Source organism: Pectinophora gossypiella, chromosome 20, assembly GCF_024362695.1.
Source record: "Pectinophora gossypiella chromosome 20, ilPecGoss1.1, whole genome shotgun sequence".
NCBI classification, from domain to species: Eukaryota; Metazoa; Arthropoda; class Insecta; order Lepidoptera; family Gelechiidae; genus Pectinophora; species Pectinophora gossypiella.
In genome coordinates, this window is record NC_065423.1 from 8,001,174 (window position 1) to 8,015,770 (window position 14,597).

The 14,597-nt window shown below is 39.8% G+C and overlaps 1 protein-coding gene across 5 annotated transcripts in view; it reads left to right on the forward strand.

Moving 5' to 3' along the window:
* Positions 1 to 14,597, forward strand: part of LOC126375985 (eukaryotic translation initiation factor 4E transporter-like) — a 45,319-nt gene that overhangs the window by 17,072 nt on the left and 13,650 nt on the right. For 4 of the 5 annotated variants that reach the window (XM_050023121.1, XM_050023119.1, XM_050023117.1 and 1 more), the window contains 9 exons: positions 1,143 to 1,238; positions 2,062 to 2,175; positions 2,500 to 2,611; positions 3,298 to 3,474; positions 4,656 to 4,777; positions 5,634 to 5,717; positions 6,398 to 6,493; positions 7,173 to 7,305; positions 8,433 to 8,554. In XM_050023121.1, the coding sequence (XP_049879078.1) occupies positions 1,143 to 1,238; positions 2,062 to 2,175; positions 2,500 to 2,611; positions 3,298 to 3,474; positions 4,656 to 4,777; positions 5,634 to 5,717; positions 6,398 to 6,493; positions 7,173 to 7,305; positions 8,433 to 8,554 (1,056 nt within the window). The remainder of the gene's footprint in view (positions 1 to 1,142; positions 1,239 to 2,061; positions 2,176 to 2,499; positions 2,612 to 3,297; positions 3,475 to 4,655; positions 4,778 to 5,633; positions 5,718 to 6,397; positions 6,494 to 7,172; positions 7,306 to 8,432; positions 8,555 to 14,597) is intronic. The other variant, XM_050023120.1, reaches the window with a different exon arrangement.

Genomic DNA, 14,597 nt, shown 5'->3' on the forward strand with positions numbered 1-14,597 from the left:
AATACTTTATTGCACAACAACGAATAAAACATAAGCACAATAGGCGGCCTTATTGCTAAACAGCAATTTCTGCCAGGCAACCTTAGGGTGAAAGAAGATTATGCATTGGAGCACGGGCTGGTGCAATAAACATTATAGTGATACCAACATAACTAAAAAAGAATAATAATTATTATATACTAATATATATACTTATCTAAAGAAATAATATAAAAATATATATAAACATACACACATATTACACACATACATAAACAATAAATAAAAATAATAAAATATAATAATAATTATATTGTCAGAATAGATAAAATGACCTTGACAATATTTTATCATGTTGCTGTTAGCGCTGCAGGTATGTGACACTTCACTATGTTGTGTACTATAGATAGGACCACACTGCTCCTCGAACTTTGCACTCACTCACTCACTGCGGTTGTAACTGCGACATGGAATATCTGATAGCCCTGTGGAGAACACTTACATCGAGGTTCCCAGGATTTGTGCCCGGTTAATGGCAATAGGCTCGCCCCCGTTACGTGAAACTTGGGTTGGTCTCAGATTGTCTAGGTAGCAATATGACTACCTACATAAAGACTATATCGCAAAGCTACTAGATATCATTTTACCTACATATTATATTGACCGCATAGTAAAATGTCTTGATCGCAAAATGACTACATAGTAGTTTGTCTAGTTTGTGTTACGCAGCTGGTCCTCTAGAGGTATACAATTACACCTCTGCCTACCCCATCGCGGATACAGGCGTCTTATGTTTAACAAGACACGCTCGGTAAAAACCAACTGCGAACAGGTTTTGAGGTATTTGAACAGCAAGCCTCAAGTCAGATAATTTTTAAGTATCGTGGCAAATATTTCGGTGATGCAGCATTTTATTCTGTGTAACATACAACACAAGTTCTTATATTATTCGACTGATTAATTAGTCAATTTCTGGTAAAGCTTATCAAGCGTAGATTTCAGTATTCATACATAAACAAAGACAAATGGTTGTCTTACCACGTCGTTGTGGTTAGAAGACGCCTAAACAACAGAATAAAATAACCAGCAATACAAGTCAAGCCGCAGCAGTAGAACAATCAGTAGTCCAGTACAAACTCGTGAGAGTTCTGTTGTGGTTGTAGAAATGGAACAACAACAACGGGTCACGGTCCCCGGAGTGCTGGCGCAGCGAGGCCGCCGCGTCGCCCGCGCCGACCACCGACACTAGTACCACCAATGTATGTACCGCTGCTACGTTCTATCTCATACACAGTTGACATAGAATACAGTCTAGTGGGTTACCGCTGGGCCGGTCGCTCATTAGACGCGGTTCCGCACGAATTCGACTGCGTATACGTAAGAAAACGTGACCGCAAACAGCGTGCGCGCTCGTATTTGTACGTGCACTAGGAAATGCAATTCCGACTCGAGATCGAAAATTCGAGAAATATCAATCCCGCGAGTTCCCGAAATTTTCGAAATCTCGTCTAGTTTATAAAAAAATTTAAAGTTAGGATAGCTGAAAAGGATGAAAAATGCTTGTTTGTGATAATGAGGTTAAAGACAACAAAATCCTTTATTCTTCAATATTACTAAATAAATGATTAAGTTTTCTTTGGAAATCAGCATACTCAAAACAAAAAGTTTATACTCAAGGAAATTCGCCTGATCCCGTCAATCTCGAATGGGATCTCGTCATATTATGCTTCAGGATTAATGCCGAATATTGGACGAGATGTCGCGATATCGGGATTGCATTCCCTAACGTGCACGCGTCCAATGTGCGACTGGCCTTGTGGCTAGGAGTCGTTGCGCCGGGTCCACATATGCGTATCGTATCCCCATGTCTTGTCGTTTCGCAGCGACCTCATATAGACCGCGTCTACAATAGCGAACATGATACGCAATGGGTGATAAGAATACAGATTTTTATCGGGAAAACGATGTTCATTTTTCATGTGGACCCAGCTTTTTTTTCTAGCGTTTTGAGACATGAGTTCTTCAATGTTTTCGGTTTTGTAATAGAGTATTATAAATTGATACGAACAATGTTGTTTCCAGGACAAGGATTCTGGCGTGGAGTCGAAACCTGAAGAGCCGGCGCAGAATGACGAACAACCAGACTTTAATCTCGACGAGTTCCTCAAGTTCGACACCATACCTGATGTGCTTACTGTAAGTAGTGTTTATACGTATAGTGCAGTTATACTTCCTATTTTATCGTGTTTCTCAGCCTGTACCTGTTGTAGTTGAGCATTGGGTTCCCGATCCGGATGTCTCGGGTTCGAATTCCGGTGGAGACAAATCACAAAATTATTTTATTTTATTTTATTACAGCAGCAATAAGGACGCATTTTGTATTGTCATGCTTTTTGTGTATATTGAATTGTTTTATGTGCATTAAAGAATATTTGGTTTTGATTTGATGTCAGACAAGAAAAAATCAAGAAAAACAGTCTATTAATAATAATAGTGTATTAACAATAATGTTGTTGACAGAACGGCGGCGGCGAGGCGGAGGGCGGGAGTCGGTTCAGCCGCTGGTTCCGCCGCGACAGTCCCACCAGCGACGCCAAGCACTACGAGAGACTGCTGCACAATATTGTTGATGGTAATTATCATCAAAGACAAATCAGTTACTTTTTACTAAACGTCAAAACACGAAATTAATATGGTATGAAGTACACTGTGACGTCATGGAAAAACGTGATAGAATGTCGGACTTATTACGTTTTTCATGATTATAATTCACAACTAAGTTAAATGGAAAAAAGAAAATGTTTTTCTTTAGTTTTAGATCTGCCTTTATTTAGTAATCAGAAGTTTATAATTTATCTTGAATTTATCCTGACACACCACTTTCGATTCTTCCACTGTCATCAAAGACTTCATGCATGCTCGCCGGTTTAGAGTATCATACATAAATATTGTAATAATAAATTAGGATAACTGGATAAATGATAATATTTCAAACCATATTAGCTTGATTGGTTTTCCCTTCAGGTTGGAAGGTAAGACAGGCAGTCGCTTCTGTAAAAAAACCAGACTTGTCATTCCTTTAGTTTAGGTGAGCGCATCCTGTGAAAACGGGATAACGCACAATTTCAAAAAGCACTAAAATTTTCATTAAATTTTCCGACAGGAAATTCCACTTGATATCAACTCAAAATCATGGTCTGAATCATCCCCGTTAGTATTCGTTACGATGTCACTGACACCCTGTATGTATCTCTGTTTTCTCTTGGCAATGTTATTAATATTATTATTTCGGAATTATGTCATTTTACCATTTTCCAGACTTGGATAGCTCGACGCGGCTGGAGCCGGCGCCGGCGGCGGGCGCGGGGGGTGCGGGCGGTGTGGGCGGCGCGGGGGCCGCGGCGGGCGTGTTCGCGCCCATCTCGCCGGGCGGCGCCCCGCCCTCGCTGCTGGAGCTGCTGCGCCGCGCCAACGCCAGCGCCGAGCCGCGACCCGGTAACACCGACACTCACTACTACGACCCTCAGCCGACCTTCGGACCAAGTATGTCGACAACTGATTTATATCAGAAGCTTGCTGATGAACGTCCACGCCTTACCGTTAAACGCTTTCAATGTATAGTGCACTTGATTCCTCAAAAAAAAAAAAGCTTTAGAGTCGGCATTATCGATACTCAAATTCACTCAATACTATAACCTTTATGAAACACGACGTTCGTGCCTCACCTAGCAGGGTCCACAATACTAGCGTCGTGGTTCACGCCTCGACTTGTGCTGGGTGAGGCCCTTTTATCTCAGGACGTCCACCACCACCTTATGATCATTTCGACGAACACCTCTATGCTTTTTTGTAATTGTTCTGTGAAAATTTAAAGTGATGTTATTTTCTTGTTTTTGCGTGTGGCGTCCTTTTATAATAAACAATTTCTATTCTATAACCCACAGTCGACCTACAGAGCAAGTATGTCGACTATCATAATATCGAAAACATATCAGAAGCTTGCTGCTGTTCTTGTCCACGCGCTTTACCGTTAAACGCTTTTTATGTTTAGAGCACATCGTCTTTTTTTTAGATAGTTTTTCTATATACAGGGTGTTAGTGATATCGTAACGAAAACTTTAAGGGGTAATTTTGACCACGATTCTGAATTGATATCAAGTGGATTTTCCGTCGCAAAAGTATAGAATTGAAAATAATTAAAAAAAAAATAAAAAAAATAATGAATTTTGCGACGGAAAAATCCACTTGATATCAACTCAGAATCATGGTCTGAATCATTCCCCAAAGTTTTTATTACGATGTCAATAACAACCTGTATACTATACTACATTAAGTATAAAATTGAAAATAATCTAAAAAAACCACAAAAAAATACACGAATTTTGCGACGGAAAAATCCACATGGTATCAACTCAGAATCATGATCTGAATCATTCCCCTTAATATTTGTTACGGTGTCACTAACACCCATACCTACTTGTATCAGAAACATGGTCTGGACCATCCCTCAAAGTTTTCGTTACGATGTCACTAGCACCCTGTATAACAGGAACATAGAAAGACTGTTGAAAGTTGAGTTAAAATTTCACGACTTTTGCTTCTGCTAATAACAAGCTGGGAGATCATGTTTCTCTATCACGACGGCTCCAGTAATAAAAAATACCTACAATTTCCAGAGCTGAACTCAGTGGGCGGCAAGATCCACAGCCTGGAGGAGTTGGAGGCTCGCCTGCGGCCCCAACCGCAGACCCCGCAGCATGCTGCACCGGACCACGACCTCTCCGCCTTCAAGCGACTGGTACGTCATACGTACGGTCACGAGCAATAATATGTATACACTTTGGTACCATGTCATATTAACTTTTTTGATAAATTGAACTATAAGTCTCACTCATGTTAGTGCGACAGAGTCCTAAAGTGGGTACATTATAATGCTCATGACTGTACGACATAAACACGGAAGCATTCTTGTGGCTCGAAAATGACGAGACGAAAATCGTACCGCGGAGTGCGGTGCTTCAAAATCATACCTGGACTTTAATGCTGTGGTATAAAGTTGTAAATCGGCGCCTTTTGCTACTGACCGGTATGAAAACTTATTTACAAAACGCCGAAAGTGGCTATGTCACAAATCACAAAAAGAAACAAAAGATTTTACTTTTCAATTTTAGTGTACGATTATTTTGCTATTGTGTGTTTTTAGTGGCCTCCGTGGTACAGTGGTTGAGCGTTAGGCTCACGATCTGAAGGTCCCGGGTTCGAATCCCGGTGGGGAAGTATCACAAAATAATTACTTTGTGCTCCCTTGGTTAGGACATTACAGGCTGATGATCTGATTATCAGAAAGTAAGATGATCCGTGCTTCGGAAGGCACGTTAAGCCATTGGTCCCGGTTACTACTTATTGATGTAAGTAGTGGTTACATGAGTCATGTCAGGGGCCTTTGGCGGCTTAACAGTAACCTGACACCAGGGTTGATGAGGTTGGTAATCCACCTCACAACCAACACGAGATAAGAAGAAGTGTGTTTTTGTGTGAGTTTTGGCATTAATAATCAACTGCACCGAGTATGAAGAGACTGCTTTAAGTTTTTCGTACAAATGAGTGTAACGTGTAAAATAGGAATGTTTTAGTGTATATGTAATGTATTGCAGTTGGCGCAGGTGTCGGGCGGGCACGCGGTGGCCGCGGAGCAGGCGCGGGCGCAGCCGCCGCCGCAGCCCATGACGCTGCTGCAGGTGAGCGGACACACTCCCGACAGGACACTACATACACTACACTACATATACACTACATACACTACATATACTTTCTGAGAAAAATCTCATTCATACCATGTTCCGTCTAACCCGAAAGTGCGAGCGAGACAAACGATCCGCGCGCTCCCCCTTCGGCATACGGCCATTTAAGACCAAAGCTTGCTGACACCGAGCTATCTAACTTATGTTGTCAATATTATGAGGAGACTTTATTTTCGTAAATAGAAACAACCGTTTGCATTGAGCTATAGTCTATTCCTGACTCATATAATTCGAAGATACATTGATAATTATAATACGATTATATGTATGTAATATATAAATACAAAGTTCACAGACTAATTCAAATATTCAAAACTATTACGCAAGCACGACTTAAAGGCCATATTTGAATGTCACTATTGCGCATACCCGGGGGGTTAAAAGGCCATATCGACGCAATTCATCTAAAAAAAACAATATTGCTATTTGACATTTGTTTGCATTGCGCACTTACTTACACACAAATGTCAAATAGCAATATTGCTTTTTTAGATGAATTGCGTCGATATGGCCTTTTTAACACCCCAGGTTTTCTTATACCCTGATTAGTATCACGTATTAGGACCACTAGTATCCCCTTATTGGGATCACTAATGAAACGTAATGTAATATTGCAGATGTTGAACAAGAGCGTGGAGCAGCAACAGAAGGCGCACCAGCAGCCACCGCACATCCCGCACGAGCTCCTATACAAGCTCCTGCAGGTGCAACAGGTATATATTCACTGACATATACTCCCAAAAGGGGTGGGTACAGCCACCAGTCATACACAGGAGTCAGGGTGTTGGTGGCTTCGTACCAAATACTGAGGGGGATGATAGACACCATGATGGTAGGCGAATGAAACGTAACGTAAAAGTGTGTGAAACATGGCGAGGAGTGAGCGAGAGAAAAGAGAGGATTGCGGAATGACAGGGAAATGGCGGTCGGTGGTTAAGGGAAAATGTATTCAATTACTAAAACGTTTTAATAAACAAGGGTTGAAGAAATATGGAGGAGCTTGGTGGCGCAGCGGTAAACGCGCTCGGTCTGCGATTGTTGAAGTTCAGCAACTTTCGCAAAGGCCGGTCATAGGATGGGTGAGCACAAAAAAAAAACGTTTTCATCTCGAGCTCCTCCGTGCTTCGGAAGGCACGTTAAGCCGTTGGTCCCGGCTGCATTAGCAGTCGTTAATAACCATCAATCCGCGCTGGGCACGCGTGATGGTTTAAGGCCCGATCTCCCTATCCATCCATAGGGAAGGCCCGTGCTCCAGCAGTGGGGACGTTAATGGGCTGAAGATGATGATGAAGAAATATGATCGTTTCCACCATGCCCCATTCCACATATGTCTTCAAGTAATTAACAATAATGATTGTATTTTGGACAACGACACGATATTGTTGTTTCCAGCGCCAACAACAGCAGCAGCAGCAACAACAACAACAGCAGGCGGCGATGGTCAACGACATGGGCGCGCACCTCGGCGTGGGCCCCTCCGACGCCGAGCTGCTGCAGCGACCAGAGGCCCAGGCTATTATACACGGTGACCACCTTTACCTGTTTTGTCCGCCACTTCATTCGCGTGTATTCCCAAAGCATAGCAATAGGGTAGTTTCGCAACTAGGCAAATCAGTTACTTTTTACTAAACGTCAATTACTATGGAGTTTGTTTGAAAAAGTAACCTTACGCAATTATAACTACATTATTCTTTATTAAAATTCATAAATAAATTAAATAGAAAAAAAAGAAAACTTTTTTGATATCTTTAGGTCTGTCTTTATTTAGTAATAAGAATTTCATAATTTATCCTTTGACCTAGGAAACTACTCTAGGTAATTATCACGTTAAATCTCAACAGCGCCATCTATATTATTTTTGGGGAACGTAGCCTGGAAAGTCCATCATTGGAGCCAGTAGGAGCCGTTGCGATCGGACATGAGAACATGCTTCTTCTATCGTGTGGGTTGTGAGATGGAATACCAACCCCATCAACCCTGGTGTCAGGGTTACTATTGAGCCGCCAAAGGCCCCTGACATGAATCATGTAACGACTACTTACTTACATCAGTAAGAAATAACCGGGACCATCAGCTTAACGTGCCTTCCGAAGCACGGATCATCTTTCGGACATTCAGGTGATCAGCCTGTAACGTCCTAACCAAACTAGGGATCACAAAGTGATTTTTGTGATATGTCCCCACCGGGATTTGAACCCGGGACCTCTGGATCGTGAGCACAACGCTCAAACACTGGACCACGGAGGCCGTTGAGAACATGCTGAATCCACTAATATGAAAATAGGTTAAAACAGTATACAGGTGTTAATAACATCGTAACGAAAACTGAGGGATGATTCAGACATAATTCTGAGTTGATATCAAGTGGAATTTTCCGTCGCAAAAGTCATCATCACTAAGAGCCACGCTCTTGTCGTGTACCATTATCCATGCTACTTTTTAGGGAAAAATAGGGCAGCGGTTTCCCTCTTGCCTTCCGCCCCGCAGTACTCTGTCGTAATAGTATGGAACTGAAAATAATTAAATAAAACACAAAATTTTCGTGAATTTTCAGACAGGAAATTCCACTTGATATCAACTCAGAATCATGGTCATCATCCCTCAAAGTTTTCGTTACGATGTCACTAACACCCTGTATTTGTATGTTGCCAGGTCTCAAGGCGGGCGAGATAACGGCGCAGCACCTGATGCAGCAGCTGGGTAACCCGGGGCTGGCGGCGCGCCATCGCGACCTGCTGCTCACTATCCTGCGGCTGCATCATCACTCCAGACAGGTACACTACCGCAGTGAAAAAAATATAAATGAAATGAAATTTATTGTCATAAATGTGTATATAAGTTGTAGACATACATAAGAACACGCCTATTTCCCGTTAGGGTAGGCAGAGACCACGGAATTCCACTTCTTATCGTGTGGATTGTGAGGTGGAATACCAGCCTCATCAACCCTGGTGTCAGGGTTATTATTGAGCCGCCAAAGGCCCCTGACATGGCTCATGTAACGACTACATACTTACATCAGTAAGTAATTACCGGGATTAACGTGCCTTCCGAAGCACGGATCATCTTACGTTTTGGACAATCAGGTGTTCAGCCTGTAATGTCCTAACCAAACTAGGGATCACAAAGTGATTTTTGACACTGGACCACGGAGGCCGTGAGTTTCACCACGGAATTCCACTTACCACGATCCTCGTGCACCACTTCGCTTCTTCATACAAAACGTCATTAGACTTTAAACAAAAGCAATGCAATAAGTTGTATATAAAAAAATATAAATGCAAATAACGCAACAATGGGGTAGTCAGACGTACATCCATCGCAAGAAGATCTAATTACCCGCACCTCACCGAGCTTTCTGTTAGACCAACGTGATAGGTGGTGAACCGTATCGCCGTTTATAATGGTCGAGCGAACTGTGTTAGTGAAAACTGCATTTATGAAAAATTTACCACATACTTCGTTTATTGCATTGTTAAACAGATAACGAGATATCGTATTAGTTTAGAAACATTTGTAAAATACACACATTTAACAACAAACATTCCGTGTAGTTCTTGTATTTCCCCTTCCCCTCCGGATTCTGACCAGTTCAGACGTGTAAAAAGTTAGCTCTTTATTATTATTTAAAATTACAATTTACAAAATTAAATCGTATTACAAAAATAGGATTGCATAAACATAAAGAGTTCTCCAGTCAGCTTATTGCGCGCAGTTTTCGTCTGATGCAGCAGTGACCTTATTAAGTGCGTCACGATACTTCACTCATTTATTAACAGAGATAGCTGACGTGTTTCAAGTGCACTGGATAGACAAAGACAAATCTAGCGCGTGAGTTACCTACCATTTTACTACATATTTTGCCCTCGCATCAATGAAGATATTTGATACCACTTATTGAGAGATCTTGGTAAACTGGACGGAAGAATTTTTCTATGAAATCATCGATCGCTGGCAAATTTTGAAGACCCCTGCATTATATTGAATGAGTTTTGGCGATAGACAAAGACATATTTATATTACTTAGCTGTACTCTCACTCAAGTCTGCTGTCTTTGTAATCTGTTGTCGTGGTACTTGATTTTTTGTTGACGAAATTATGCCTAAAGTCCGTCGCTCGCCACCACCATCCGCGCCGGCGACCCCAGCGCCATTTTCGGCGGCGGCGCAAAGTTCACATACCATTTGTACAAATGCTGAATGTTGTGACACTATGAATGTTACGCTGCGTAAAAACCGTTTTGATAACAAAATCGAATCAACTGACACTTCATTGGATCTCTTTACAAGTCTTCAGGAAACTTTGCGTACGATGTTCAAGGACTTTGAAGCGAGACAGGACGCGCGTTTGGATGCGATTGAAAATAAAATGTCATTAATCAAAAAACAGAACGACTGCATTAGAAACACTAATAATGACATTGAAAAATCAATTTCGGATGTTTCGGCTCGGATTGATCTGGTTCAAAGTACCATCACTCGTATGGAGGATGATCGAAAACAGCTGTCTGCACAAATCTTGAAGATTGAAGATAAATGTGATGCATTGGAGAAATCAATTATCAAGACCTCAATCGAAATACGCAATGTGCCCAAGGTTAAAAATGAGTCCAAAGCAGTTCTTTACACCTACCTAATTAAACTGTTTGAGACTCTTAACTTGAACCTAGGTCATGAACATGTTCGAGATATGTATCGTCTACCCAATAAAAAAGAAAATGAATCATCGTCCATAATTATGGAACTTTCTAACACTTGTTTTAAGTCCGAAGTACTTGAGGCTTGCAAAAAAACCCATTTGTTAAAATCTCTCCAACTAACAGCAGAAAACCTGGGATTTGAAAATAATAAAACCAGAATATACATATCCGAACATCTAACAAGTAAAGGAAGACGCCTGCTATATCTTGCGAAGACCCTGAGGACTGACAAAGGCTATAGATATTGCTGGACAGCTGGTGGCAACGTGTACCTGCGGAAGTCTGAAGGAGGACCTGCAATTTTAGTGAAAAATGAAGACCAATTGCTGAAGCTAAGAAACGAACTGTGACTAGATATAGCTATAGTATATTATGTTTCATTAATATCCTCCTTTATTTTATATAAGACTACTAGACTTAATTTACTAAACGGATTTCTTCTCCGTCCAAACATGTTCATAATACTAACAACGCATACACATTCAAACATATACACAACACAGACATCTTACATACACTCAAACACATATTCAACACAAATACCTCTCATTCATTCTAACATATACAGAACTGAAATACCTCATACACTTTCCAATATATATTCAATACAAACACCTCATGTACTTCCAAATAGACACTCAACACAATTTATGAAGCCTCTCGTAATTCTATCATGTTATATGGGACTTCCTATTCTTCGTAACATACTTTTCCGCTCAATAATTTGTTTAAAAATCTTCAAGATCAATGGTTTTATATCCGTTTTAATTCATTTCATCAAAGTTCGCGGACATAAATGACTTAATACACAGTTTAGATAACTTTAACATATCTGACCCTATAGCCTGTCTCGCTGAAGAGGTGTCCTCTCATCTTGCCCAACCACTTAAACAAACTAAGCTTCTTTGTCAAAATATTGTTAGCATCTCTGGGAACTTTGATGGGTTACTGACATTGTTGACCCGAATTAACCTAGAATTCGATTTCTTAATCCTGACTGAATGTCGATTATCAGACGCGCAAGTTTTACCAGCACTACAAGGCTATGACGTTCATCACTCTACCGACAATTACAATCAAAATGATGGAGTTGTTGTATATACAAATAACTCATTATCATGTTCTGTTATAGAGCCAATATTTCCCGAAGCTAACTGCTTAATCATAAAATATTCTACGCATACTGCCATTGTTGCTATTTATCGTCCATACTGCTTTAAATTGAATATTCCATTGTTCCTAAATTCCTTAAACAATATACTTCTTTCACTTGCTTCGTTTTCGAATATTATTCTAGCAGGTGACATTAACATTAACATTGCCCCTGACAGCACTGAAAATTACTCTGAGGATTATTTGAATTTGTTAGCCATGCATGGAATGTTGCCCTCTCACACTCTTCCAACTAGACGACACTCATGCTTGGACCATTTTATCCTGAAAACTAAAAAGTCTAATAGCACTTTTGTGTTGCATTCATCCATTTCCGATCATGATGCCATTATACTCTGCATTGATATAAAAAAGCCTAAATTCGCTCCAACAATTATTTCTAAAATTGACCATGTTGGCCTGGATGCGACAATGAATTCGCTTGACTTTAGCCCGATCTTACTATCAAATGATGCCAATGCTGCAGCAAATCTGCTAGTTAATCTTCTTTCACATGCCCTTGTCTCCCATACCCAATTGTTACAAGTACCCCGGCGCGCTCGTACCATTAAACCCTGGATGACTATAGGATTACTACGATGTGTTCGCAATCGCGACAACATGCACAAAAAACTTAAATACTCCCCTGATGATAATATTCTCAAAGTTACTTACCGGAGATATAGAAATTTCTGCAATGACATCTTAAAAAAGGTTAAACGTGAACATCAAAGAAAGTTAATTCAAGAAGCTGGTTCTAACAGTAAAAAGATATGGGAAGTTATAAAAACGAATACTAATATGAATAAACCAAAAGACTCTGCCATCAACTTATTAACCACGTCTAGTACCCCGTCTCAATCTGTCAATATAGTAAATGATTACTTTGCTAATATAGGCAAGTCCCTAGCTGAAAATATACAATTATCTAACCGCGGCATAATCAATACAGGTTACAATACTGCTAATTTACCTCATTCCTTTGCGATGATTGATACCGATGAGTCTGAAATTGAGAACTTAATCCTGTCCCTAAAAAATAACTGTGCTATGGGTTGGGACGGCATTCCTGCATCACTCCTCATACAATTTAAAAACATCTTAGTACCCCCCATTACGCATGTTTGCAGGCTAAGTCTGTCTACCGGCGTATTTCCTGAAGCCTTTAAAAAAGCTGTTATAAAACCCATTTTTAAGGCTGGGGATCGAGACCGTGTTTCAAATTATAGACCAATTTCCATTTTACCATCTTTATCTAAAATTCTGGAACGTATTATTAATAAAAGGCTAATTAAGTATCTTGAAGCTAATAACCTTCTTTCTCCACATCAATATGGATTTCGAGCTAAAAAATCAACTGCTGATGCTGTCCATGACCTTACCGGATACATTGTTTCCAATTTGGATAAGGGTAAAAAATGCTTGTCTGTGTTTCTTGATTTAGCAAAGGCATTTGACACGGTCTCGATTCCTCTGCTCCTTGTAAAGCTAGAGCGTCTTGGAATCAGGGGGCAATCGCTTGACCTGTTCCGGAGTTATTTAACTAACCGTAGACAGGTAGTAAAAATTCATAATCATCTTAGTGAGGACCTACCAGTCGTCTATGGTGTCCCTCAAGGGAGTATTTTAGGACCCTCCCTTTTCTTGACATTTATAAATGACCTTTGTAATATTCACTTAAAAAACGGTAAAATAGTTTCTTTTGCAGATGACACTGCTTTGATTTTTCAAGCTGACTCTTACCAAGAACTTTTTCTCAACGCACAAGATGGCTTGAATTCTGTATTACACTGGCTGGCAAATAATCTTTTGACGATAAATGCAGACAAAACTAAATACATATTATTTTCTCTCCGTTCCACAGTAACTCATCAACACAAGCTTATAGCCCACAAATGTCAATTCGATCTACTACCTTGCTCTTGTCCTTGTCTCGAGAACGTACCAGTTATTAAATATCTTGGTATAAATCTTGACCAAAACCTTAGCTTTAAAACTCACATTAAGTCACTCTCCGCTCGCACTAGGAAATTAATATTCATTTTTAAAACCCTGAGACATATGGCGGATCATAAAATTTTAAAAATAGTATATTACGCGTTGTGTCAATCAATACTATCCTATTGTATTACCATTTGGGGAGGCACCCACAAAACAACTCTAAAAAAGCTAGAAGTAGCTCAACGTGCGATATTAAAGGTTTCAACCTTTCGACCCTTCTTGTACCCAACGTCTAAACTCTATGAAGAATGTAAAGTTTTAACAGTTCGTCAATTATTCATCGCAAATACTATCCTCAAAAGACACTCGCAAATAACCTATGATCCTACCCTCACTCAAAATATGAGAAGACATGACCTGGTCTGTCCTACAATATTATTTAAAACAGCTTTTTCAAAAAGATTCTATGACTTTCTAGGATCTTACCTTTATAATAAATGTAACAAAGATAATAATATTTACCCATTAAACATTTACCAATGTAAAAAATCAGTAGCTGAATGGTTAGAGAATTTTAATTATGACGAAACAGAGAATCTTTTAGACATAATTAAATAGAAGTGAGACGCACACACGCACGCATACACGCACACACACACACACGCACACACACATACACACACACGCACACACGCACGCACGCACACACATACACATACAAGCATTTATAAATTTGATATTTTCTTTTTAAGAAATATTTTATGATTTAGTCTAACAATTTAAAAAAAAAAAAAACTTAACTTAATTTTTCTTAATTTTTTTTTTTATATTTTGTTATTTTTTCTTGACCATGACTTTTTGGGGGTGGAGGCCTGGAGTCCTAAAACACAGGGTATCCTAGTTTAGGCTCCAGCCTCTACAAATATTGTATTTTTGTATGTAATTATGTATCCATATGTTTTATAATTTGTAGAGGAAATAAAGATTTTACTTACTTACTTACTTACTTACTTACTTACTTATTG